Source organism: Coptis chinensis, chromosome 5, assembly GCF_015680905.1.
Source record: "Coptis chinensis isolate HL-2020 chromosome 5, ASM1568090v1, whole genome shotgun sequence".
Taxonomy (NCBI): Eukaryota; Viridiplantae; Streptophyta; class Magnoliopsida; order Ranunculales; family Ranunculaceae; genus Coptis; species Coptis chinensis.
The window spans coordinates 8,467,233-8,493,362 of NC_141460.1; the positions used below are offsets into that span (position 1 = coordinate 8,467,233).

The following is a 26,130-nucleotide window of genomic DNA, read 5'->3' on the forward strand; positions in this document are numbered from 1 at the left end:
GATCTCCCCATATATTGTACTTTTATACATGAAATTGTACTATTAATCATAGAGTTATTTTATGGGCCATTTTTAAGATCGTAATTACCATTCCGCTTAAATAGATTAGATGCAGTGGAATTGCTAATCTGCCATTTGTGTCGTGGAGTGTAATGCTGCACAATTTGAAGGCTCTTGAGTCTTTATTTTGAGAGATCCAACATGGTATTTGGTTGAGTAAGATTGTATTTGAATCGGAGAAGGTGGTGGTGGGGTTTCTAATGTGGATTTGCTGCCGGTGTTGGGTGTTCGGTTCAGGTGGAATTCGATTCAAGATTATCTGAATGTTTAGTATTGTTTTCATCTATTTTTTCTTGTTTATTTCCAGGTTGTTGTATGTAATCCATCTTTTGATTAATACAATCAGTTTGTTTATCGGGAAAAAAAAAACAAAAAAAATAGTGGAGATTAGTTTATATATAATATTATAATTAGACTTATAAATCTAAATCTATTATTGCACAGTGGGCGAAAATGTTCAATTCCTAAGTGATATTAGGAGGCCACATCAACACAATTTTTAAGTAAGGACAAAAAATTAATTGAATGGTAGAACAGTGTTTTGATTATTTGCGAGTCAGTGCCTACTTACTGCGAAATACATCAGATGTTGGATTTGCTCAAGATTGGTTAGATGTTTTCGAGATACATAAAATTATGAGAAAACAATTATGCACCACTTTTTTAAAGGATTCATGATATATCTACGAATCAAACAAACAAAACAATTTATTCTGAGGAAGAAAAAAAAAATCTTTCGACCCTTTCAAACTACGAAATCTAAAAACACAAAAAACCTTTGACAAGTTCCATATATTGAAACTCTTCTACCTATCTTATAATTGCTCACAAAAAAAAAAAAAAAAAAAAAAAAAAAAAAAAAAAAAAAAATCTTCATAATTAAACTCCTTGAAAACCTCGAACAAGTCTTCATCAACCATCTTCTAATACCCCTTCGAGTGCCTTGAATGCATCTTCTTACTTCATCACAACTTGAAGCCTCAACAAGTCTTCATCATCAACCATCTTTTAATCAAGGACCAAAATATCACCGATATTTATGAAATATCACTGATATATATAGGTTTTTGAGGTGCCCAATATGGATATATTGTGATATATCGATGGATATATTGACATATTTTGTATCCGATATATATATATGATATAGAACGTTGACTTTGACCAATTATTGACCGATTTTTATTAATATATCAATGATATTTCCGATAGAATCGATGATATTTCCGATATATCGTCATACAAAACAAAATTTTGACCAGTTAACAAAAGTGTATATATCCACCGATATATCAATATATCTAATATCGATATATCGGATATATATTGGTTTTGGGGGGTCCGATATATCGCCCGACATTGAAATATTTGGCCTTGCTTGTAATTACAAATCCCTTCAAAAAGCCTGGAACACCATCAATCATCTTCTTACTTCATGTCAACTTGAAGCCCATAAACAAGTATAAGGTTATGATCTTCTTTAACTTTATCTTCAAGTTTTTTTTTTAAAAACATATTCCTAAAACACATCAAGACATACTCACATTCTAGACTTGCTACTACAAGCAAACAGGTCTCACATCCTCCACAAACTTGCAACAAATCATTGTGGTTATGATCTAATGGGGAAAAAAAAAAAAAAATCACTATAATAAGTCATACTCACAGTTAAGGACTAGACTAAATAGATTATTTTACTAGCTCAAATCAACAATTCAGTTCCCAATAGACCAAATAGTAAGTTGTCGACACATCATTATGGAAGTATTCATACAACACGTAAAACTACAATAGAACAAGAAACTCTAGCCATTTAGATGTTGAAAGTACAAATTAAAGCATTATATACATGTTCCACTTCTGTTTTGATTAGTGTTGCATGCGCACATATATAGAAGTAGTTCTAACATCAACATCTAATTAAGTGCGCATGTCACATATACATAAAATCAATTTTTTTCAAACTTTTTATAAGAATATGGAATTATATATTAATAATCATCAAATTTTCAGGCAATGGATTGTGAAAAAAACCATCTAAAATATGTTGACTTTCCAATGAACTTTGTTTGGAACAAATACGAACATGTGAGTTACAAAATACGTCAAGAGATGATTATTATTCATAGATTCTAAACAATGTATATTTTTTATTTTTATTAGGATTAATGGACAAAGATAGAAAAATAAAAGTTCATTCCAAATATATATGCAACAAAGTATATATACATTCTACAATATAAACAAGGATAATCATAAACCGGTGCTAACAATCGGAGAAAATACAGAAAATTCGATAATAGATAGTGAGACGGAGCTCACTAAAGGAATTGAATGATACCTACGGTGACTTTATAATTAAATAATATGTTTTTTTTATATGTTTACTTTTTCTATTTGACGAACAAAAAATTTGTCACAGAATATGCAAGAATGAAAACTATCAGGGAGAAAAAGACAACAAGGAGAATAGATCGAAGAGAATAATTTTTTTATTTTTTTATTTTTCAAAATAATTTGCGTCCATTAGAATGTCTATTGTTCTTTGACTTAGAAAATTGAATATTCATTATCTCAATTACTTTTCATCATATATATGACTACTTATTGTCTTCATTTTGAATGAGATAACTGATAAAGTATAGCTTCTTTAGATAAGTTTAGTCATTATTTTTACGTAAATGCACTAGCTATCTAGGTTTCCTTTGTCACCTTAAAAGTCAAGGGAGGGATTTCTCTATTTGTATGTCTCCTAATAGTTGAGTCCATCTATCTTATCAATAAGATAGTGATACCTCAATTCGAGATAGGGGGAGAACAGTTACATGAAGACTAGCATATGCGCTCATGCGACTGCCAATTGATTTTTTTAGGAATGACTAACAATTTCGTAAATGCACATCCAAAAGTTCACAAAGAAATAAACAAATGACAATTTATGTGCACCCGTGTAATTAGTAAACTAAAATATTAAGTACAAAGATCATTTCAAATACACCACATACACACACAAATAATCAACAGATAGACAAAGTAAAAAAAACAATGATGCAACACTTAAAAGTCTTGGTTTCCTAGAGAAATAAACACTCTTATATTATGAAGAAGAGAGCTAACTCCACAAAATCGGTATTCAAATACAAAATTATATACCTCTCAAACTATCTTCTTCTCACCCATTCCAACTGACCGATCAATCATTGTTTAAGAATGGAAATATAACTTGTAGAGTAAAAAGACATGGAAGGAGCACTTTAGATACAAAATAGGCTATTAGGATTTCAGAACTTCATTATTACCTTATTTCCATTAATAAACCTAGGTCAAAAATAAAGTGAGCCATAGAAGAACGGAAAACGAATAAGAGAGTATAGAGTGAAAAACAAACCTTTACCCAAGTTTGAAGATCACACATTGTATTCACCAACTTAAACAATTAACACATGTAGTTCATAAGTAATATGTCATTTGCAAATTAAACATTCTCTTCATCCATAACAATGTCTATTAATTAACCTTTAAAGCATCAATAACTTACGAATAAGCAAATTAGTTACCTGCCATACAGATGTAGTCATGCTACTCTAGATTGTAATTGTGTCGATTATGCTCATTTGAAGTGGATATGTAGAAAATAAGTTCACCCAATGCAAACCATTGAAAACCTCCTAAACATCCCAACTGGGAAAACCATCTCCAATGATCAAACACACAGATTTTGAACAAATAAACATTAATAACATACCAAAGTACACCAAAAAAAACAATCTAAACAAAGTTTTCACCTTTTCAGCTAAAAAAACATTACATTCATTTCCAAATTCTCATCACTACTTTCAATGTTTGATAAACGATCGAATCATTTATACTGACAACCAGATCATCATCACGTACTGCTAATCAATAAATCAGAACCATACATCATTTAATTAATCATAGATAAAAAAGAGAAAATGAGAGTAGAGTAATAGTAGTTTATATTATACCATATTAGCTGTTTGCCTTCTATGGTTAAAGGGGATGGTTATATGAACTCCACCTTATAGTGGCTCCAAAGTTACTCCACCACTAAATACAATGAATTAGAAGTTGGTTTTTGGTGAAGATGTTCTCCACACAATAGAGATCATTCTCACAAAAAGTTAGTTCATTTGAAAGATGTACGTACAACCTCATCAAAATTCGTTTTCAATGTTATGAAAGTATTCAACGGCCTAGATTTTTTTAATTTCGTAACAACTTTTGACAAGGTTAAACATATTCAATTGAGCTGATTTTTTGTGGGGGTGTTATCTTTCATGTTTCATGTGATATATAACTCCACAAAAAATTATCCCTCAAAAAAGTGGAATAACATACTATAAAGTGGAGTTCATATAACCATCCCCATGGTTAAAATGTTAACACTTGAAAACATATTAAATAATTATGGGCTTATGTCCTAAGCCCAACTTTCTATGTAAGATCCAAAAAGATTTATCATAGAACAAGCCCAGAGAACATAACTGGGGATTAATTTAGCTTCTAGCACTACAACAGGGTTTTTGCAGCGCATCCTTTTGCAACGCCATAAAATTGTTGCTACAGGTCACCTTTTGCAACGCCTTTTGGGGCTGCTAAAGTTTGTCATGCTATTAGGTTTAAAGTACATGGATTTATCTGTTGCGATGCCTCTTACATGGCAAATGGTTGTAAATATATTTTTGAGAAAAATAAAAATAAATTATTTTGGAGGGGATTTATCATTTACAACAGTGTTGACGCGGCTAAAATTAAATTGATCATTGGCAACGCCGCTTTCGTTGCAGCAAGTTTTTTTTTTTTGAATGTCAATTTTTTTTAGGTCTAGTTTTGTTGCGAGGATGGTGGTGTTGCTAATGTGTTTTTATGGGTCGGCAGCGAAAGTTTCTATGGGCGGGCCAATTTTTTATTCTTGGTGCTCGAACACATAACTAAAAATCAAAAACCGTATACACCCTAACCCTAAATGAGTAAATGACTACAGTTACCTAAAAAGAAAAAAAAAGAGAGTAAATGACAACCCATTTTTCTCTCTTGCTTCTGTCTCTCTTTCTCAACTTTTTCATCAACTACCACCGCTACCTCCAATACCCAACGACTACGAATCTAACAACTCCCCACAACTATAACGATTTCTAGCTCTCCCTCTCTCACTTGATAACCCATTTCTACTTTGATTTTGGATTGGAAAAGTTAGTTTTACTTTTGGGTTAATCTTCCACTGTCGGCAAAATTTCGATTTTTCAAGTTGGTTTTCCTTGGCTTAATTGATTTTAGAATTCTAGTCATTTCCTGGTTGATTTCCTTACGGGTAGAGTTTCAGCCACTGTCTCTAAAACCGCTGCTGCTCCCATTGAATGAGTAAAGGTCTTAATCTAGAATCAGGATTAGATGCTCAAGGCTAGAAGGCTCTCAGAATCCTATAAGGGAATTGAAGATTACTTTGGTTGAACAATCAAGGATGAAGGATTTGTCGCAATGTGGAGAGGGAACATAACAAACGTAATTCGTTACTTCCCCACACAGGTCAGTCTCTATTCGTTTCTATCACTTCAAATTCATAAGTTAGACTAGGATGTCGATTGATGTACCAAACTGAAATGTTACATGTATCCTGTAACAGGCTATGAATTTTGCTTTTAAGGATTAATTTAAGCATATGTTTAAGTTCAAAAAGGAAAAAGATGGCTACTGGAAACAATTTGTTAGAAACTTGGGATCTGGAGGTGCAGCTGGTGCTTCTTCTCTTTAGTTTGTTTAATCTATAGACTATGCTCAGACTCGTCTAGTCAATGATGCGCAGGCAACAAAGAAAGGAGGAAAGAGACAATTTAATGGTTTGGTAGAAGTATACAAAAAAACTATGAAGATAGATGGTATTGCAGGATTGTACTGTGGATTCAATATCTAATGTGTTGGTATTATAGTCTATTAAGGTCTTTACTTTGTAATGTATGATTCTCTCAAGCCTGTACTTCTTATTGGAAAAATGCAGGTTAGTATACTGGTTTAATTCTTTCTAGAATTCTAGTCATGTCGTACTAATGATTTGAGTATTAGCAAGAATTGTGGTTCTCGAGTAGTTTCATGGTTGGTGAATGGGCATAATGTGTTTATGTATGCAAAAGAATAGAATGTGAAATCTTTACAAAAAAACACTAAACTCTTGTTCATGTCTGTACCTTTCTATAATTCCAGGATAGTTTCACTCTAGGTTGGGTGATCACAAATGGAGTTGGCCTTGCTTCTTATCCAATTGACACTATTTGTAGAAGAATGATGATGACCTTTGGTGAACCTATTAAGTACAAGAGCTCTATGAATGCATTTTCCCAGATCCTAAAGAACGAGAGAGCTAAATCTTTGTTTAAGAGTGCTGGTGCAAATATTCTTCGTGCTGTTGCAGGTGATGGTGTCCTTGTAGGGTACGACAAGTTACAGGTGATCATGTTTGGGAAGAAATATGGATATTAAATTGGGGTTTTCTTTTTTTCTTAGACACATTTCTCTGTTTTCATTGTGATCATTGAAGATTTTCCATATCTTGGATGATTTGAAGTAACCTTCCTATTCGAAACAAGTTATCAAAGTGAGATTCAAGCTAGTTTTCCTCACATTTTCCTTTTGTGTAGCCCCTTTAATAAAAAGGAATTTAAGTAATAATTTGCGGTCTGCCATATTGTATTCTTGTATAGGGAATTATTTGCCTCTACTTGCTATGCTTCATTTTCTTGCTTACACGTTGGAAATTAAATAAATATTCAAGGACAAGTAAGTAGTTACTGTAACTAATTTATTGTCATGATTGCTGCTCATTGTAGATTTGTTAGTAGTTTGAGAGTATTTGTTATAGTTAGGCACATTTGTAGTTCTTAAGTTTGTATAAGTTGTTCTAGTGGCTAACCTTTTCATTGAAGATTCCATGTTCCAAATGTTTTCTGGTTGTAGGGATTTACTTGGAATAGGGAGGGACTTGTTTTGAGAGGTGGATAGATTTTTCATATTGTCCGGTTTGATCTTTTTTTGTCATGGGTTTTCTCTTCCTCTGACATATACCTTGGATTCACATGGTACGGTGCACTTTTGTTTTGACTTCTCGTGATGTACTTCTAAATTTCTAAGTTGGTATTTGCTTGGTATTTTTGTGGCATCAATGCAGTTGAGAACAAGGGTAGGTCAATTGTCATGAGTTGTTGTAGTTGCGTTGCCGCTTCCTAAGTCCATAGGTTTGACTTAGCTTGTTGAAAATATTTTTGCATTGCATACTTTAGTGCTTTTTAGCTTTACTGTCTTTAATTAATTTCTAATGTCTCTCTTTAATTATTTTCTTTTTTTTTAGGTGCTAGATTGTCGATCGGATGCGCACCATATAATTAATGAAGAACACTAGCTTGGATAAAATTCGAAGAATATACATTTGTTGATTTTGCTAAGTTCTAGTTTTGAAGAAATTTGCCCAAATAAATTGATAGTTGTGGAAATTTTGTAAGACGGTGTATTGGTAAAGACCTGTGTGGTTGTGTGAAATACTTTTGCAATGGATAATCTTAGTTAATGAAATTAATATATTTTGTTATGATTATTGTGAATTGATATAGGGTTGTTGTATTTATCTACGTAAGTTGCATTTGGCATAATTTGCAAATAAAAAAGAATCAAAATTGTGCAAAAAACGAGAGATGTCTAATGCGCTAAAAACACTCTTTTGTAGCTATAAACATTTTTTTTGCAACGCTCTAGATGTAACTAATGACTTAAACCTTTTGCAACGCCTCAAAGTGTAGCTAAAGGTACACCTTTTGCCACGCTCTAGATGTGTTGTTACAAGTTATCTTTTGCAACGCCATTCGTTGCTAAAAAGTTGAAATATTTTCAAAATCAATTAAATTTGAAAAAAAAATAGCGAGGATAAAGTAGTAGCAACGACTAATGGCGTTGTAAAAAATTGAAAGCTTTTGCAACGCCCTATTTTGCGTCGCAATTTAGCTTTTGTGACCCACTTTTTAGCAGCACCTTTGCGACGCCTTGTTTGGCATTGCAATTGGTCTATTGCAATGCTTTTCATGACTTTCTGCAACGGTATATGGCGTTGCAAATGAGCCTTTCTGTTGTAGTGTATAGTTTGGGTCGGCAGATAATTATGGTTTAAGGACAAGCCGGATTGACTACTGCTAAAAGACGATATTGCCCTCATTTAAGTTTTTATCAGTTAAATCAAAATCTTACATGACTTTTCAATTTTGTTTTTGACCACCTCAGCACACTCACATTTTATGTTAGGACTAACATGAGAATTTTCATTTATTTCATATTGTACACATGCATAGTAGTGTTTGCATGTTTGTTGGACACATGCATACTGGTATGTGCATGTGTGGTAGTAGTGTTTGTATGTTTGTTGTGCACATGCATACTAGTGTTTGTATGTGTGTTATATATACACATGTATAGTAGTGTTTGCATGTGTATGTTATAATGGTGTGTGATATGATCGATATACACATGCAGTGTATATCATACATGCATAGTGGTGTTTGCATATTTGTTGTACACATGCATACTGGTGTGTGTATGTGTGGTAGTAGTATTTGCATATTTGTTGCACACATGCATAATGATGTGTGCATGTGTAGTATACACAAGCATAATAGTGTTTGCATGCATGTGTGTTATACACATGCATAATGGTGTGTGCATGTTGGTATACACATGCAGTGCATATCATACATGCATAGTGGTGTTTGCTTGTATATCAGAGAAGGTCATAATTGGTATTAATAAAAAATAATTTGCTGACGTCTGCCCGAAAATGTCTTTATTGTAAAATTATTAATGATGGATGATGATGTCAGCTCGTTTTTGTCATAAAATCGTAATTATTGGTCAACCAAGCCTAAAACCGAAATTATTGGTCAATTTATGTGTTTGGGCCTAAATCTATGAAAGATTTATATTAATAAGCCTGACAATATATGGGCCTGAAAATAAACCAAGGAAAAATCCCATCTAAATTACTAAGCCCAACCATAAGCCCAAAACACAATTATTAAAAACGTGATATAAAACTTCAGGCTAAAACACAAGCAAAGCCAAAACAAAAAATATACAATGGCAGCAATGCTAGTGTACAACACGTAATTGAGCTGACTGTGCTATGACACTTGTATTAAAACGTGAGGTCACCAACAGCTGAGCAAATCATTGAATCTCTCTCACACACACACACTCAATCTCCCTGCTTAGCTTCACTGGTTTCCAGCATCCAACCTCAGGTAAATTCACCATCTCGATCTCTTTCTTTACTTACGTTGTATCTTTCCATCTATGCTTTGCTAGCTAGTCAACGAAATTACCATACTGATGTAGAATAGCAGTTGAGATTTTGCTAGTTGATTATTTAGAAGCTTTTCTTCAAGAGATTCTGCAAGCTTGAAAAGTATTTTATATGAGGTCATGCATGTACCGGGGAAACAGCTTCATCAACTTTGCAGTAGTTAAAGATTGCAGAAAAGCTATATATATTATTGTTGAAGTGGTTGGTGAGTGTTTTTTCTAAGTGATCAAACTTTGGATTCATGTTTCAGAGACTAGCTTGTATCTAAGTTGGTTGTATCTTGGAGGAGTTCTATGGTGAATTTCGCAGTGAGGCTCTAAGACGAGCCTCAAGCCGAAAGCAATACGTATTCTGTTTAACATTAGGAAGATCTCCCAAAACACTATTAACCAAAGTACATTAACAAGCAAATGACCCCCATCTTCTTCCTTATTGCTGCATAAGACCACCCACTATGTAATTCCATGCCTCTCTTGTTTAAATTATCTAGTTAGTTTGGACCCTCTTAAGTTACACACACAAAGTTAACTTCTGGTAAGATCTATGATCACTACATTTTTCTTTATCCCTGAGTACTGATTTGTCTATGCAATATAGAGAATGAGTAAAGAATCTAACATTAAACACTTTTGTTCAATTTCTTTAAGTTTATTCTGTTTAGAATTGAATGTGTATCAGCCTGTCAGGATGTTAACTTTTGTGCTTAATCTGTCTGGTTTTTTTTCGCTAAACCTTAATCTGTCTGTTAATATAACTATATCAATAGTTGACAGAATTGTTGTTTCCTTTGTCTAACTAGTTAGATCATGCTGGAATCTGTCTGAGACTCTCAGCAACCTTCATTTTATTTTGTGTGGTAAACTTCATATACTACTTAATTTTCATGGTTTATCTTCTGCAATAATGGCCTTGGAACTAAACCGTAGGTCAGAAGCAGAAGCAGTTCTAAATGTCGCCAGTCTTCAAAGCATTCTTGAACAGCCCTGTAGGTCCGAAAACAACTCATTTTTGGGGCCCTCTGGCGAATTGGGCATTCGTTGCTGCTGTATGTTTCACTCCTATTCCTTGATTATTAGTTAGGGCATCTCTAATGGGAAGTGTAAACCGTATAGAGTGGAAATTTTACACCCCAAATGTCAAAACACTCTTTCCAATGGGAGTGTTATACTGTAGGTAATAGAGTATTAGTTGATAGAGAAGGTGGGGAATTCCCCCTTTCGCATTCAGCTAATAAAAAGCCCGGACGACACTCGAACAAACGTCAAAACAAATTTCAGGACGTCACTTTAAGTAACGTCCCTTTCTGATTCTAAAGTAATTTTTTAACTCGGACGTCACTTTGAGGGACGTAAGTGACGTCCGAGTTTAAAATCTAATTTTTTTTACATTTCTCCATTTGGGAGTATAAAGAGTGGATATTTATAGGCTATACAATAGTATACAATTAGAGGTGTAAAATCCTAATGGCACCTACGTGGAACCTAGGTGGAGGTGTAATTTTACACCCCCCATTAGAGATGCCCTTAGTGCATGCCACATTTTCTTTGATATTGCAAATAAAGCTATATATGGTACTTGTAAGTACCCTCCGTTCTCAAACTAATCACTACACCACACATGTCCACACCAGGTCATATATATCCGCACAGCTCGTATATCACTAGGTCGTACTACGCCACCAGGACATAATTACGACCCAAATTCAGGTCGTCCCAAATATCAAATACAACAATACATACAAACAAATGATCTATTGCAATCTTGAAGCTCAGTCAACGCACCAATGAAGGAGGTATTTACTTTGTAATAGCAGAAGTAATGACAAATCATCAAGAGAGCACAAAATATGGATCTACACTGGATAACGGCTAGCAAATAAGAAAAGTCAGATCAAACACCTATAAGTAGAGAGAGATGAACTACGTAAGGTTTGAATCAAGTTCATCCAAGAAACTTGATACGTAGGCAACTCTTATCCCAAGAAAGAGTGCAGCCATTACCAATCAACCTCAACATCAGGTTATAGGTAGAAACCTATGCATCTACATTGGCACCATCTACCAATTCGTTTCCTTGAAAAAAAAAACATTCATACCATTTTTCTCAAGTCCACAAAACTTGGTAAAAACCACCATGGAGAGACAACTCAAAGCTTTATTTAGCCAATCAAATGAAGACTCTCCAAGATTCTTTTACATCCTTTCAGCAAGAGAATCAAACTCTTTGCGAACAAACAACGTCCAACACTAACAACATGGATCTCGACGCCATTGATAACAACGGCGTCGCAACACTCACAACCACCACAAATTAGTGACTTTACGACTTCCCCGCACTTGGAGAAATCAAGTGAAAAGGCAGCCGCAGCCCAGATCGTCCAAAAGATGCTCCAATCTTACAAAGCGTCACCATTCACCGCTGAAATCCTGGACAAGCAGCCTCCTAATGATTTCATCCAACCAAAGTTTCCAATGTACGATGGCAGCTCGTGTCCAAGTCAGCACGTAGCTCGTTTCAGCCAAATCCTGGAGCTCTACAATGCTCCAAACTTCGACTACCTAAGATGCAGACTTTTCCCAGCCAGCCTAAAGGACGGAGCATTAGACTGGTTTTATATGCTAGTGCCTGATTCAATCCACAACTTCGACAAGCTGGTCAAGACATTTGTAGCAGACTTTGTCCACAACATGAAGAAGCAAGCCGACCTAGACTTGTTGTTCCAACTGAAGCAAGCACACGGCGAGACTATTCGTGCTTTCTTAAGACGTTTCAAAAAGGAATTGCTATCAATGGAGCTAGGCTTCAAGGACAATTTTGCAACTTCGGCATTCACCAACGCCATCCTAGACGATTCTGAACTAGCAAGGTCTTCCATGCGCAATAAGCCAGAACGCCTAGACGACCTGTATTACAGAGTCGACAAGTGCATGAAGTACGAAGAATGGATGGCCCACCGCAAAAGCAAAGAAGTCCTCGCAATAAGCGACAAACGGGGACCCAAAGAAAGCAAGCAGTACTCAGGCAACAATAAGGGCACCAACTCCCAAAAGCTATCTTACACCAAGAGAGAATCCTCCAACTTCTCCAGGACGCCAGGCCACATCCTGAAGAAGATAAAGACAACCCCTTACTTCAAGCCACACATCAGCAAGGTCATAGAAATCCCAAGACTCCCGTAGTGCCACTTCCACAAACTCCACCATCATGACACAAACGAATGTTGGTGCCCCAAACACTACCTACAAGACTTAGTCGAAGAGGGAAAACTCAAAAAAATTCTACCAGAAAACGACCTCAGGCATAAACTGAATGCCAACCATAACAGAAGCAAGAGTTGTAGTCATGAACGACCTGCACACAGAAAGAGCAGAAGTAGAACAACCCGACGATCTAAAACCCCAGGTCGGTCGAGGCACAACAGACGACAGCACTCTCCATCAGGAAAAGGAAAAGGTAATCCACATGATTACAGACACCTCCAGCAATGAGACCTCCAGTCGCGAAAAGCGCAGGCGCGTATGAGCACTACAAGAGATCTACCACCTCTCCTACAAAGCTGAAATGATCACTCCTATCAGTTCTCGATCTACAACCGAGATATCATTCATTGAGGAAGATCTCGACAACGTGTGCCTACCCCATAATGATGCTCTAGTAGTGCACGTCAATATCAACGGATGGACAGTCAAGCGGGTCCTAATCGATCCATGTAGCTCTTACGACATCCTCTTCTACCAAACATACAAGGACATGCACCTACCAGACTCAGTGATGAGAGATTTAAACGCACCACTCTACGGGTTCAATGGAGATCGCACAGATGCTATTGGAGACGTCATCCTACCAGTCTCCATTGGAGAAAAAGAGGACATGGTTAAGACCTCAACACGCTTCAGTGTGATAGATGTTAAGTCATCATACACTACCATCTTAGGACGCAGGTGGATTCACAAGATCCAAGTCGTTCCATCAACCTTACACCAAGTCCTATGGTTCTTCGGACCTCGAGGCATCATGGAGCAAAGAAGCAACCAACTAGAAGCTCACCGATGTAATCAAGTAAGCATAACAACCAAGGCCAAAACTCAGGTAGCCAAGTCAAATGACATCCCGAAGCCACAAGATCCTCAAGCTTCCCGCCTTCCAGCATCAGCAACAGACAAGCTCAAGGAAAAACAAGCATAAGTAGAACCAATAGAGAAAGTCAATTTGGGCACAGATGATAACCCAAAATTTGTTTATGTAGGGGCTGATTTAGACCCCAAACTCAAAGAACAACTTGTCAATTTTTTTCTCTCAATAAAGATGTGTTTGCTTGGTTGTATATCAATATGCCAGGAATCAACCCTCAGGTTGCTTGCCACAAATTAAATGTAGATCCAATTGTAAAGCATATCAAACAACTTAATGACCTCGAAAACTAACAATCAAATTTCAAAAAGCCATCAATGAAGAGATAGAAAAACTCAAAATGGTTGGATTCATCAGAGAGGTCGAATACCCGATCTGTTAGCTAACATTGTAGCCGTTCTTATGAAAAATGGCCATGTACGACTCTGCATCGATTTCAATAAGCGTCAACAAATATTGTCCAAAAGGCAACTTCTCCCTACCCAGGATTGACATACTCGTAGATCAAACTTGCGAACATGAACTTTTATCATTTATGGACGCATATAGCGGATACAATCAGATACCACTTGCAGAAGATGACTAGGAAAAGACGTCCTTCATAACCGAACAATGGACGTTCTGCTACAACGTCCTACCATTCGGCTTGAAGAACGTCGGCGCGACCTACCAGAGACTTGTCACGAAAATGTTCAAAGACATGCTGGGCGACACTATGGAAGTCTACATAGACGACATGGTAGTCAAAAGCGTTGAGGCTGGCACATTTCCTACCTACAAGAAGCCTTTGGAAGATTTAGCCAAAACAAGATGAAGCTCAACCTAACAAAGTGTGTATTTGAAGTAGCCTCAGGGAAATTCTTAGGATACCTCGTCTCATGGCGATACATTGAAGCAAATCCAAAATAAATACGAGCTCTCCTTGAAATTCCAGAACCAACTTCCAAACAACAAATACACAAGCTGTCACACCCCAAATTTTGACAAAATCGGAAAAACAATATTTGTTCTCGACTCTTCGATTTTCAAGGTGTGATGCCCTCTCAACTTCCAAAAACCCATTATCTGTTTAATTATTCCAATAATTTGAAACCGATAAAGATTTTTAAATAAACAAAAGTCCTCTACATTACAAAAAATTCACAATTATGATTAAGTTACAAATTTCTTTTCAACAATGCTTTAATTGTAATTACAACTTAAAATACAAAATATTGTCTCAACTAAAAATTTATTGTACCTTAAGGGAAAACAAAACATATTATGCACTGAGACGCTAACGCAAACCACAAGCCGTAATCAACCTTCTTCAACACTAATTCTGTCAGGACTTATCGACTATGTTCATTTTATGAACACACCCGATAAGCAAATATGCAAATCGGGTCAGCATTATAAACAATGCTGGTATGAGTAGCCATAAAATACAAATCATACTTATACATATATATACATAATCAATAAGGCAGTTAGTTTCTCTACCGAGGTGCCTTAACTTCCAACCAATAATACAACATTCTTAAATACAATAATTAAGGCAGGTAGTTCCTACACTGAGGCGCCTTAGCTTCTAATTCAATAATAATAAGGCATTTAGTTCCTCCACCGAGGCGCCTTAGCTTCAAACCATACTAGATCAACTGCATCTAATAATAAAATAACAAAACTAAAACTTATTCTATACTTAAACTGGTGTAGGCCTGATCACAGAGTGGGTCACACCTACATAAATAATCAATTCAACCCACCCTTCTGCAAAACCATTTTGAATGAAAAATAAATTACAATAAAACAAACATATCATATACATAATTCCAATCATCTCATTGAACCAACAAGAACAATCTTAATGACCAATTTCACAACCACAATAAATTATTTATTATAGATTTAAGATACACTTCGATATATCATCACAATTGTTGTTTAAAGTTTCTTCAAGTGTCTCTAGAATCACGTCGTCTCTATGTTTTACCTAGTTTCCTATCTACCACAATCGCTCCCCTCAATCAAGCCGAACATGTACATCCGCATGCCTCTCTCACATAATGGAACCACTCCGTATATAGTTACCCTAAGCGGGATGTCGCATACTAGGTAACCCCCAGACAGATGCCAAAACTATGTGAGTAAACCTTTACTAGGCATAATATATCGCGCATCTCATTCTGAATTGGCGACAAGATAATCAAAGCCATCATTTGGCTATAAGGGCTCCAAGTTTTCTTAAATTCACGTTATCTTAAAAAGACAACTTTCATATTTATCACAAGAGTTATGGTAGCTAGGGACTAGGATTTTGCATTATGTAACTTATTCAAATATCATTCATTTGTATCTCATAACCATTTCACTCTATCACATGCATGCCAAATAAATTATTGCACTAAGTCACAATCTTTAGAAATATCTCAATACATCTCATAACAATTTTCATTCTTTCACGTGCCAAATAAATCATTGCACTAAACGACAATATTTAGAAACATTGTTATATTATTGCATCTCATAACAATTTTCATTATTTCACGCGCGTGCTAAATAAATAATTACACTAAACCACAAGTCATTCAGAAATATTGCAAATCTCCATAATCGCTACATAACTTTTAGTAGCATCTCAAAAATATAACTGATCATTTATTTAATTATATCATTATCAAACAACAATATAACAGAGAATAATATTTAGTACATAAATTCCAACTTACAACGAAATGTCATATCACTCCATAAAATATTGCACAATAATTTTATAGCATTTCAACAATTAAGGTCTTAATATTACACCAAAAATATACGTACATTTTGATTCATGGCTAAATAATTTCTAATCCATTCTAATTAAACACTTTTTTAAACACCAAATACATGTCTTAACACTTAATACATTTCTACACATATCACATGCTAACAAAATAAATATCATTTCCCATACGAAAACAACACCTAATGCATATATTGTAATAAATCTGAAAATCTGTCATTTATTCATTTCATCGTTAAAACAAATCGATTACCTACTACGTACACATTTTTCTTCTCTTATCCTCTATTTTATATTATATAACGGTAGTAAGGACTATGGACTATTAATTAACTTCATGTAATTAAATGTAAAATGGGATCGATCTCCACCATTTCATGACAACTACAACTACACACAAACTAATATTTAGCATTCCACGTACCAATATAAAATTAAATCGTGCATCTTTGTTTCTCAATTTAATTAAATTGATAATCAACAACCAAATAAATAAATAAATAACTAATTAGTGAGGTCTACTCACTAATACAATTTAATCATTTTCTTTTATCTATTTACGTTATTCAATGTTAATAAGTACTTTGTAATATTAAATTTGATTCATGCAAATAAAATATGAACCCTTATAATTACAACAACTGTTTCAAGACTATTAATTATACACTAATATTTAACATTTTAAGATACGCAACATATATTTATTTGTTTTCTAATTAATTGAATGTAATATATAGGAATCAACAACCAAATAATTGAAATGACTAATTAGTGAGGTTTACTCACTTTTTTGTTGTTTCTATCGAAAGAACAATCATATAAAAGAATCCACGCCACGTAAAATCTATATCACCAAGTAATATAAATACTCCCTTTATTCATTATCTTTTTTTTTTCCTTCTCTCTTATTCTTTGTAATCTTCTTTTGATTTCTTTTTCTCTTTTATATATATTTTTTCTTTTTGTTTTGTTCTAAGTGAAACCATATTCTTTAGATACAAAGAAATAAACTAAGACAATTCCATAATTTTAAATTATCTACACATTAGTTTCCTTAACAACTAAAAACTTTCCAATACTTTCCTTTGAATAAAAGTTAACTTTCCATAGCAATAGAATTCTTACCATATTATCTCACCTTAATAAAGAAATTTTTCTTTTTACTAAATATCTCTATTCATAAATATAGAATATTATTCTCTATTAAAAGTACTCTATTTATTATATACCTTATATTAACATCTCTTATGAAAATTTTCCAAATATTAAAAATCTCTACAAAAACTTAAAATTCAAAACACTAAATTCCTTTAATACAAATTTCAAAAATATTCTCTTGTTTTCTCTCCTTTCTCTTTATATAATAAAAGTCAAACCAAATTTTCTAGCATAGTGACCATGCATTAAATATCTAATCCAAAAATATTAAATATTGTAAAATAATAATGTACAAAAAAAATAGGGGTTTTACACAAGCTATCTGGCATGGTTTCAACCCTTAACAGATTCATCTCACATGCATCTAACAAATGCAGACCGTTCCTTCAAATACTGAAGAAATGCACAACATTCACATGGATAGACGAATGCCACAAAGCTTTCATCGACCTGAAGGCTTACCTGTCAACTCTCCCCGTCCTGTCTAAACCAAATGAAGGCTTTACCTTGCAACTACCGATTTTGCCATCAGCTCGGTCCTCTTTCGCGAAAGTGAGGGAATCGAAAAACCAATCTATTTCACCAACAAGACATTGGCAGATTCAGAAAAGCATTACTCTCCAATCGAGAAACAATGTTAGCTTTGTTATACTCTGCTCGCAAGTTCGACCATACTTCCAAGCTCACAACATCAAGGTCTTAACAGATGTACCTATCAAGCAAGTCTTAAGTTCCACCAAAAAACAGCCCGCATGGCCAAATGGGCTGAAGAACTCAGAGAGCATCATATCGAATTCTTCCCCAGAACGTCGCGCAAAGGTCAGATCATTGTCGATTTCCTTCCTGACTTCCTAGTAGAAGATATCAACTAGGAACTTGAGCCCATTATCTCACTCCATCAACCAACCACCCCAGACACATGACACATCTACCTAGATGGAGCTTGCAACAATAGTGGTAGTGGATTAGGGGTTGTGTTAATTTCACCAGAAGGAACCCAGCTACAAAAGTCTATAAAAATCGATTTCGCAACATCTAACAACAAAATGGAATATGAAGCATTAATCACATGCCTCCGCATGGCACAACACTTATAAGTACGGAAGCTCAAAGCTTATAGTGCCTTGCAATTAATCGTCAAATAGATCACCAAAAGTATGTGACAAATGGAGCAAACTTATCCAAGTATGTTCAGGTCGTCAGCGATATAATCCGCTCGTTCACAATATTCTCCTTGGATCATATTCCCCGAGAAGATAACAAACATGCAGACAGTCTGACCTTCTTAACCTCAAAGACCCAAGATGCATGCCCCAGAACAGTTTACATTGATATCCTAGAGAGGCCCGTCTACCAACATAAAAGTATCAATAGCCTCACGGATTTCCAGCTGTCATCCGAGAAAGAGATCACCCAATCTTGGATCGGTATATTTATGAAATTTACCTTACATGGCGAGCTCCCAGTGGAGGTAAGGAACACTCGTGCCATAAAATTTTGTGCTCCCAGATACACCATCATCAACGGACGATTGTTCTGTAAATTTGTAGGAGGACCTCACCTAAGGTGCATCACTCCACGCGATGGCCAACTTATCTTCAACGAAATTCACAAAGGTGAATGTGGCAACCATGCAGGAGCAAAATCTCTTGCTCACAAAGCAATCACCAAAGGGTATTATTGGTCAGGCATGCACATTGAAGCAAATAAGTATGTTCTCAAATGCCACCAATGTCAAACATTTGGTCACAACCACTTAAGTCCAGCACGGGAGTTGATCAACATAGCCAGCCCATGGCATTTTCATATGTGGGGGCTAGACATCATGGGACCATTTATCCCACAAAAAAAGATATGACTCAAATACGTCCTGGCCGCAATAGATTACTTCACCAAATGGGTTGAGGCGATCCCACTTGTTCAAGTCAAAGAAATCCATGTCATCAACTTCATATGGACCAACATCATCACAAGATTTGGTCTACCCCACACCCTCATCATGGACAATGGAACCCAATTTGCTGGCACACAAGTCAAGGCATTCCTACAAAAGTGGCGCATCACTCAAGCATTTTCCACACCTAGATATGCACAAAGCAATGGCCAAGCAGAGGCCACAAACAAATCTATCAAAGAGAATCTCCAAAGAAAGTTAGAGAGTAAGAAAAACCAATGGCCATAATAACTCGAGAACATTTTATGGGCATACAGAACAACACCCCAATCCAGTACCAATGAGTCCTCTTTCACACTTTGTTTCGGAACAGAAGCAGTAATACCATCAGAACTTACAATCACAACCACATGTTCTGACATCGTCGAATCAGAAAAAAACGACAACATCTTATCCAAATAAGTCGACCTTCTAGAAGAGCGCAAGGAGACTGCTGCAATATCCCTAGTTCGGTACCATCAAACCATCCAACGATCTTACAACAAGAAGGTCGTCCCAAGATCTTTCCAAGATGGCGACCTAGTCCTCAAAAGGACCCTAGCACCAGCCAAGCTTGACCCAACTTGGGAAGGCCCATACATAGTTTATAGAGTCATTGGAAATGGAGCTTACTAGATCAAAACTCAACTCGGTGATGTGCTTCCCCGACCTTGGAATATAGCTCTACTCAAGTGCTTTTAACAATGATTTTTCTCCAGATCTATCAATCAATATGAATAAAATTTCATCAACATTTCACGCGTTTAAGTGTTCTCCTTGCATTACATGAATAACACGCCTCTTGCACTCGTTGCTCGATCTAGTACAACAAAGTAATCGACCAAACACCAATGCCAGGGTTAAGCACAGTTCAACTATAATTGCCACTCAAAGGCGAATTATCAATCGAATCCAATCCACGGTTCCCCCAAAAGGACCACAAATTAACTTAACACTAATGCCAGGGTTAAGCACGATTCAACTATAATTGCCACCCAAAGGCTAATTATCAGTCAAATCCAATCCAAGATACCTCCAAAAGGACCACAAGTCAACTTAAGGCCTTCTGAAATGGTTAAGTTTGACTCAACTATAATTACCACTCAAAGGTTAATTATCAGTCAAAAATCAATCACAGATTCCTTTTGGGGGAACCACTCAATCAACCCACACACATATAAGGGCACGAAGTAACCTAGGCATCAACTATATGTATATATCAGGTCGTGCACAAGTACATATGACTTATAAGCATCAGACGATCTACCAATATACGACAGTTCATCGAAATTATTATTATGCAAGATAGTCTTCGAATAGTAAAACAAGAAGCAAGGGAAGCAATCACAGTCATACCAAACTCACAGAGATTCTCAATTCAAAACAAGTAAGTAAATTAACTACTTTACTTACTACAAAGTCGGTTAGACACTAGAAGCCCCCAGGTTATCCTGGGTAAACGACCTCAGCATCCCCATCGAAGATTTAAGTTATCAGTATCAACAACAAAAACAGTTCAAAAACTTCACCCACCATCAAACAAATGACAAGAAAAACATATTAGTTCACACGAGACAGATTCTCCACATTCAAGGGGTCCAGATTGCAGCCCTCTTCACCAACAGAGCCACCAACCAGATCACCATTTGCAATAAGCACATCAGCTAGCAGCAACATCCTCAGTTGGTTCAGCAGCTTGGAGCATCACTCAAGTCTGTGGGTAGATCATATCGTTTACTAGCATTTGCCGCAGTACTTTCTACAGTTACTGCTGCAGCCTCACTTTCAACAGGCCTTTTAAGGTTTTGTACTTACGTTTTAGCTCCATATAATCATCCACTAGAACGTAGACATCACCACTCTCTACCAGATCGACCAGGTTGTTGTACTCATTTTGAGCTCGTTCAGCAATGGCCGATTGTTTACTCTCAGCAATCCAATGCGCTACCTCCACCCTTGAAGAGTCAAGAGATGGTTGCATTAAAGCCAACTTCCTAGCCAAGTCACCGACCTAAGCCCTCAGCCTCACCACCTCAGCTCGTTCAACTTCTTGCACAACCACCAGTTTGTCATAAGCCTCCTTAGCAGCCTCCAACTCCTTCTTATACATATAAAAAATAACTGCCATCTCTCTCAACTTCCTATACATAGCCAAAACCTGACAAACCAACAAATAAGTCAAAAATCAATAATACAAAGCACAAAATAAAGCTCAGATCGGAAGGATACTTACAAAACAGATCGAGCGATCCATGTCTTTCATATTTGCATCCAGATCCTTCCCAGTCTCCAGAGCATTCCTATTCCCATCAAGAACAATACTTTCTAACAGTCTATTCGCAACCAGAGAAGACTTGAAACTACATTCTTTATTTTTCACCAGCCGCATCAGCCCACTCACAAGGTAGTAATAGATGATCGTCCTATCCAGAACATCAGACTTACCAGTCTCTTCACCTTGGAACTAACGTACTTCTAAACCTTTTAAATTTTTAGGAAGTTGGCTCAGCACTAGCCTTCTTCTTGCCTCTAGCATCATCCACACCAACCTCAACCACCAGCTCCTTCAGATTCATCCTTTTCAAAGGAGCCTGACCTGATGAAGTTCAACCTTCCCCTATAATAGGTCGTTCCTCACTTCTAGACTCAGGTCGCGTCCTCTTAGCCCCTTCAGGCTCACTACCTTCAATTCTCCTCTTCAACTAAGGCCTACAAACTAAAGGGGGAACATCACCACCTCCCCCAGCACTCCCACCTCCACGTCCACCCCTATCATTCTCACCCCCTCCACAAGTCGTCTACCCAAAGAACGACTACCAGAGCCCCCTCCAATATTCCTTGTCCTAGAAACAGGCCCCCTCCTTTGATCCTCTCTTTCCATCTCAATATCCAAACTAGAGTCCGAGATTTCAAAGATTAACTTTCAGGCTCTCTTCTTTTGCTTAACTTTTTCTCCGATTGATCTTCTCACATCCGCGCTTCTTGAAGTAATGCACAACCTCTCCCAAAATAGATTGTTTCTCCTCCCAACTCAAACTAGCATACTCTTCTATAGCCCCGGTGTTCGTACACCCACAAATAACAACCTCTGCAAAACTAAAATAAAATAATCAAAACATTGTCATATCAACTTCCTACATACACTACAACCTATAACATAACGACCTACCATCCCATTTTATAGTATAATTCGCCAACTCCCAGTGAGAAGCACAATAATTACCCACAACCAGTAAAGGCCTACACGCCCCAATCCTCCTTACTCATACCCACAATAACAGGAGATTTACCCTTCATCACCTGGAAACTAAAATTCATAGCAGACGACCTCTTAACCGAAAAGTGCTAAAGCACATCCGATAAACAGATGTTATAACCCTTATTGTTTAACAAATCCAACACATGTAAAACTCTCCAGCTATTCTCCACGAACTGACAAGGGGCTTTCCCATAAAAGTTCAGAACCTCCACAGTAAGACGTGAGAACGATAATCTCAGCCCAGCCTTTAATTGACCATAACAAACCACAACACCCCCATCTTGAGGAACGTAATCCAAGCCAAATACATTCCTCTCTCCACTTAAATCATATATTTTCAGGTCGGAGATCTCCAAACCAAACTCCCCTCTCAGATCAACAGTATTACCTACCGACCTAGGTACCACCTCCTCAGCCATCGTCTCCAATGAGGAAGACGATGACGCCTCATCTCCACTACACGCCCTAACACCACCATCTCCACCACTCACAGTTGTCTCCCTCAACTGGTTCAATGACACTTCTCCACTCACACTACCACTAGTAATCGACATGACAAATACAAAAGTGAAAAGGGAAACAAAAAGATCTAATTTTTTATCAAAGATAACACACCTGGAGACAAAAGGTTAGAAATTTTTTCTCTTTCTTCTTCTTCCTTTGTTTTGATGAAATGAGAAGGCGAATTGAATGACCTTCAGACACAAAAACCCTTTAGCTGCACAAATCTCGAAGCAACCAAAACGTTTGTCTTTCCCACAAAACACAATCATAACCAACTTACTTCGCCCACAAACCCGCTGCGATTTGGGCCATGGATCAAATCCAACCATTTCCCGCACAATTTCCAAAAGCGTTCACTTCTTTCAAATAAACCAGCTGTAGGACACGTGTTAGAAGGAGCTTTATTTTATCTTTTCTTTTCACACCTACGCCTATCTAAAAAAATAAATAAAATAAAATGGGCTGTGTAAGTACCCTCTGTTTTCAAACCAATCACTACAGCACACGTGTCCACATACCAGGTCGTATCTGCATAGCTCGTATATCACTAGGTCGTACTACGCCACTAGGATGTAGCCACGACCCAAACTCAGATCGTCCCAAATATCAAATACAGCCATACATGAAAACAAATGATCTATCGTGATCCTGAAGCTCAGTCAATGCATCAATGAATGAGGCATTTACTTTGTAATAGCAGAAGTAATGGCAAATCATCAAGAGATCGAGCACAAAATATGGATCTACACTGGACAACGGCCTAAAACAAATAAGAAAAGTCAGATCAAACACCTATAAGTATAGAGAGATGAACTACGTAAGGCTTGATTCAAGTTCACCCAAAAAACTTGATACGTAGGCAGCTCTTATCCCAAGAAAGAGTGCAATCATTCCCAATCAATCTCAACATCGGGTTATAGGTAGAAACATATACATCTACAGTACTACAGAGTCTTACTACTTGCTCTGTCATTACTCATTTAATCTTACTATTAGATGTTAACTGATGGATTTGATAGGCATTGGCAGACATGCAAAAACCTCCCGAAATGATATCCGGAAAAATGACTGCAGGTTAGAACTTAATTGATTTTTCAAATTGTTTAGTATTGGGTTAGAGAATGTGTTATTTCACCTATTTTGGATTTCAACTTTGACGTTCTGCATTTTTTCTACAGTAATGTGTGTTTACTCGGGTCTGTGCATGCGATTTGCATGGATGGTACGACCACGTAACTATCTGCTTCTAGCATGTCATGCCACAAATGAGCCAGCACAGCTTTATCTGCTCTCTCGTTGGGCAAAAGCTCAAGGGTAAGAAATGAATGGTGTTCTCAACACGTAACTGACAATTGTTTCCCTGTACTAGTATATATAGAATAACGTATACTCCAGTGCGCAGTTTTATCTGATGCATATTGAGATTGTCTTGATCATAATATCTATAAATCCTTCTGAGAGCAATTTTTAGAAATTATTCTGCGCTTGAGAAGTTTAGTTATAGTCTAATAGATGTTGATTTATATATGTTTATCGAAAAAAAAATAGATGTTGATTTATATATAACTAGTTTGTATGCTATGCATGCATACGCACCGACTCTTTTGAAAATATTTTGATTTTTTTAAAAAAATTGGGACTACCGTTTTAGTTGCTAACCCGTTTTAATTTTCTAACAAATTGTTTTAATTAAGTTTTAAAACCCCATTTTTTTTAATTGGGAGAGAGACCATGTTTTAATAGGAGAATAATACCCGTTTTAATTAGATATGCTAGATTTTTCCCTTTTCAATAGGGGAGGAATTCCCATTTTAATAGGAGAATGATTTCTACTTTAATTAGAAGTGCTAGAATTTGTTTTAATAGGAGAGGAATTCCCGTTATAATAGCAGAAGAATTCCCGTTATAATAGAAGAGAAATTCCCATTTTAATAGGAGATGACGTGGAATTATAATAGAGCTCGAAAAATACTCCCTGTGAGAGCTTTAATATTAAGACAAGATTTTAGACCCGGCCATATGGCCGGAATCATTTCTAAAATTCACATCTCCTAAATTTTTGTGAGGAATTCAATGATCGATAATTATTAGTATAAGTTTTTGGAGTTGATTTAACAATGTTTTTTTATTGGAGTTGTATATAATTTCCTTGTCAGATGTTGATTAACTAATTAGAGTTATGTTGTATTAGGAAACTTCAATTCTTAAGATTAAGAGTTCATGTTATATTATGAAACTTCTTATAATTAATTAAGAGTGTCCACGTGACATACTTATGTCTCTAGAATACGCCACCTAGGAAAGAGATTGTCCACGTAAGATATACTCTACTTTAATATAGAAAGAGGTGATATAGATTTTGATGGTCGTGGGTTTGGTTGTTCCTTTATTTCCAAAATTTGATGTCTACGGAAATGTGTCAAATAAGCTACTCCTTAAGCTGGGCCTTCCCTTGATTTACTATGCTAGTTTTAACTTTTAACTAGAGATATGTCAATGGGCTGCGGGCCTGCGGCACTTCATAAAAGACAAAACAATCTAGTCTTAGTAGATTATAACTAGCTAGAAGCTTTCAGTGGTTAAACGATTTTATTTGAACCTTTTCTTTAATATAGTTACCATGCATTTTGTTGAATGCTGATTACTCGATCTAAGCAGTTTTTCAAGTACAGTTTTTCCATGCATTTGCACAACATTTCATTGTAATAACAGATGCTTTGTACTTTATTATTGACAGGTATTTCGAGCAGAAGAAACCGAAGCTACCCCTCAGTAACAAGTTAACCAAGTTTGATTGTTATCTTTTTGGTCAATACATATAAAAAAACTTCATTGTCCTTTGCTTGTACAATGACATATATACCTCATGACTTCCTCAAAGACCCTCTTAGAAGTCAAACTCAGCTAAAACACGTGTCATCATCTCCTCAAGTCTATCTAACGGTTAGAATTGCATAAAAGAT

General features: G+C 36.2%; 1 protein-coding gene and 1 pseudogene across 5 annotated transcripts; both read left to right on the top strand.

Moving 5' to 3' along the window:
• The first annotated feature begins 4,709 nt into the window (after positions 1 to 4,709).
• LOC147496523 (ADP/ATP translocase, mitochondrial-like) lies at positions 4,710 to 6,561 on the top strand (annotated as a pseudogene).
• A 2,599-nt stretch (positions 6,562 to 9,160) lies between these two features.
• On the top strand, positions 9,161 to 26,047 carry LOC147496524 (mitochondrial pyruvate carrier 1-like). 5 transcript variants are annotated; one of them, XM_086559520.1, is made up of 6 exons: positions 9,176 to 9,353; positions 9,448 to 9,620; positions 10,342 to 10,460; positions 24,187 to 24,241; positions 24,346 to 24,481; positions 25,905 to 26,047. In XM_086559520.1, exons 3-6 carry the CDS (start codon positions 10,365 to 10,367, stop codon positions 25,987 to 25,989), a joined length of 372 nt encoding a protein of 123 aa, XP_086415646.1. In that variant the 5' UTR covers positions 9,176 to 9,353; positions 9,448 to 9,620; positions 10,342 to 10,364; the 3' UTR covers positions 25,990 to 26,047. The 5 variants fall into 5 exon arrangements, with proteins under 5 accessions (XP_086415644.1, XP_086415646.1, XP_086415645.1 ...); XM_086559519.1 differs by having other exon boundaries at positions 9,456 to 9,620; XM_086559521.1 differs by lacking the exon at positions 9,448 to 9,620 and adding an exon at positions 10,215 to 10,271.
• Positions 26,048 to 26,130: the final 83 nt, after the last annotated feature.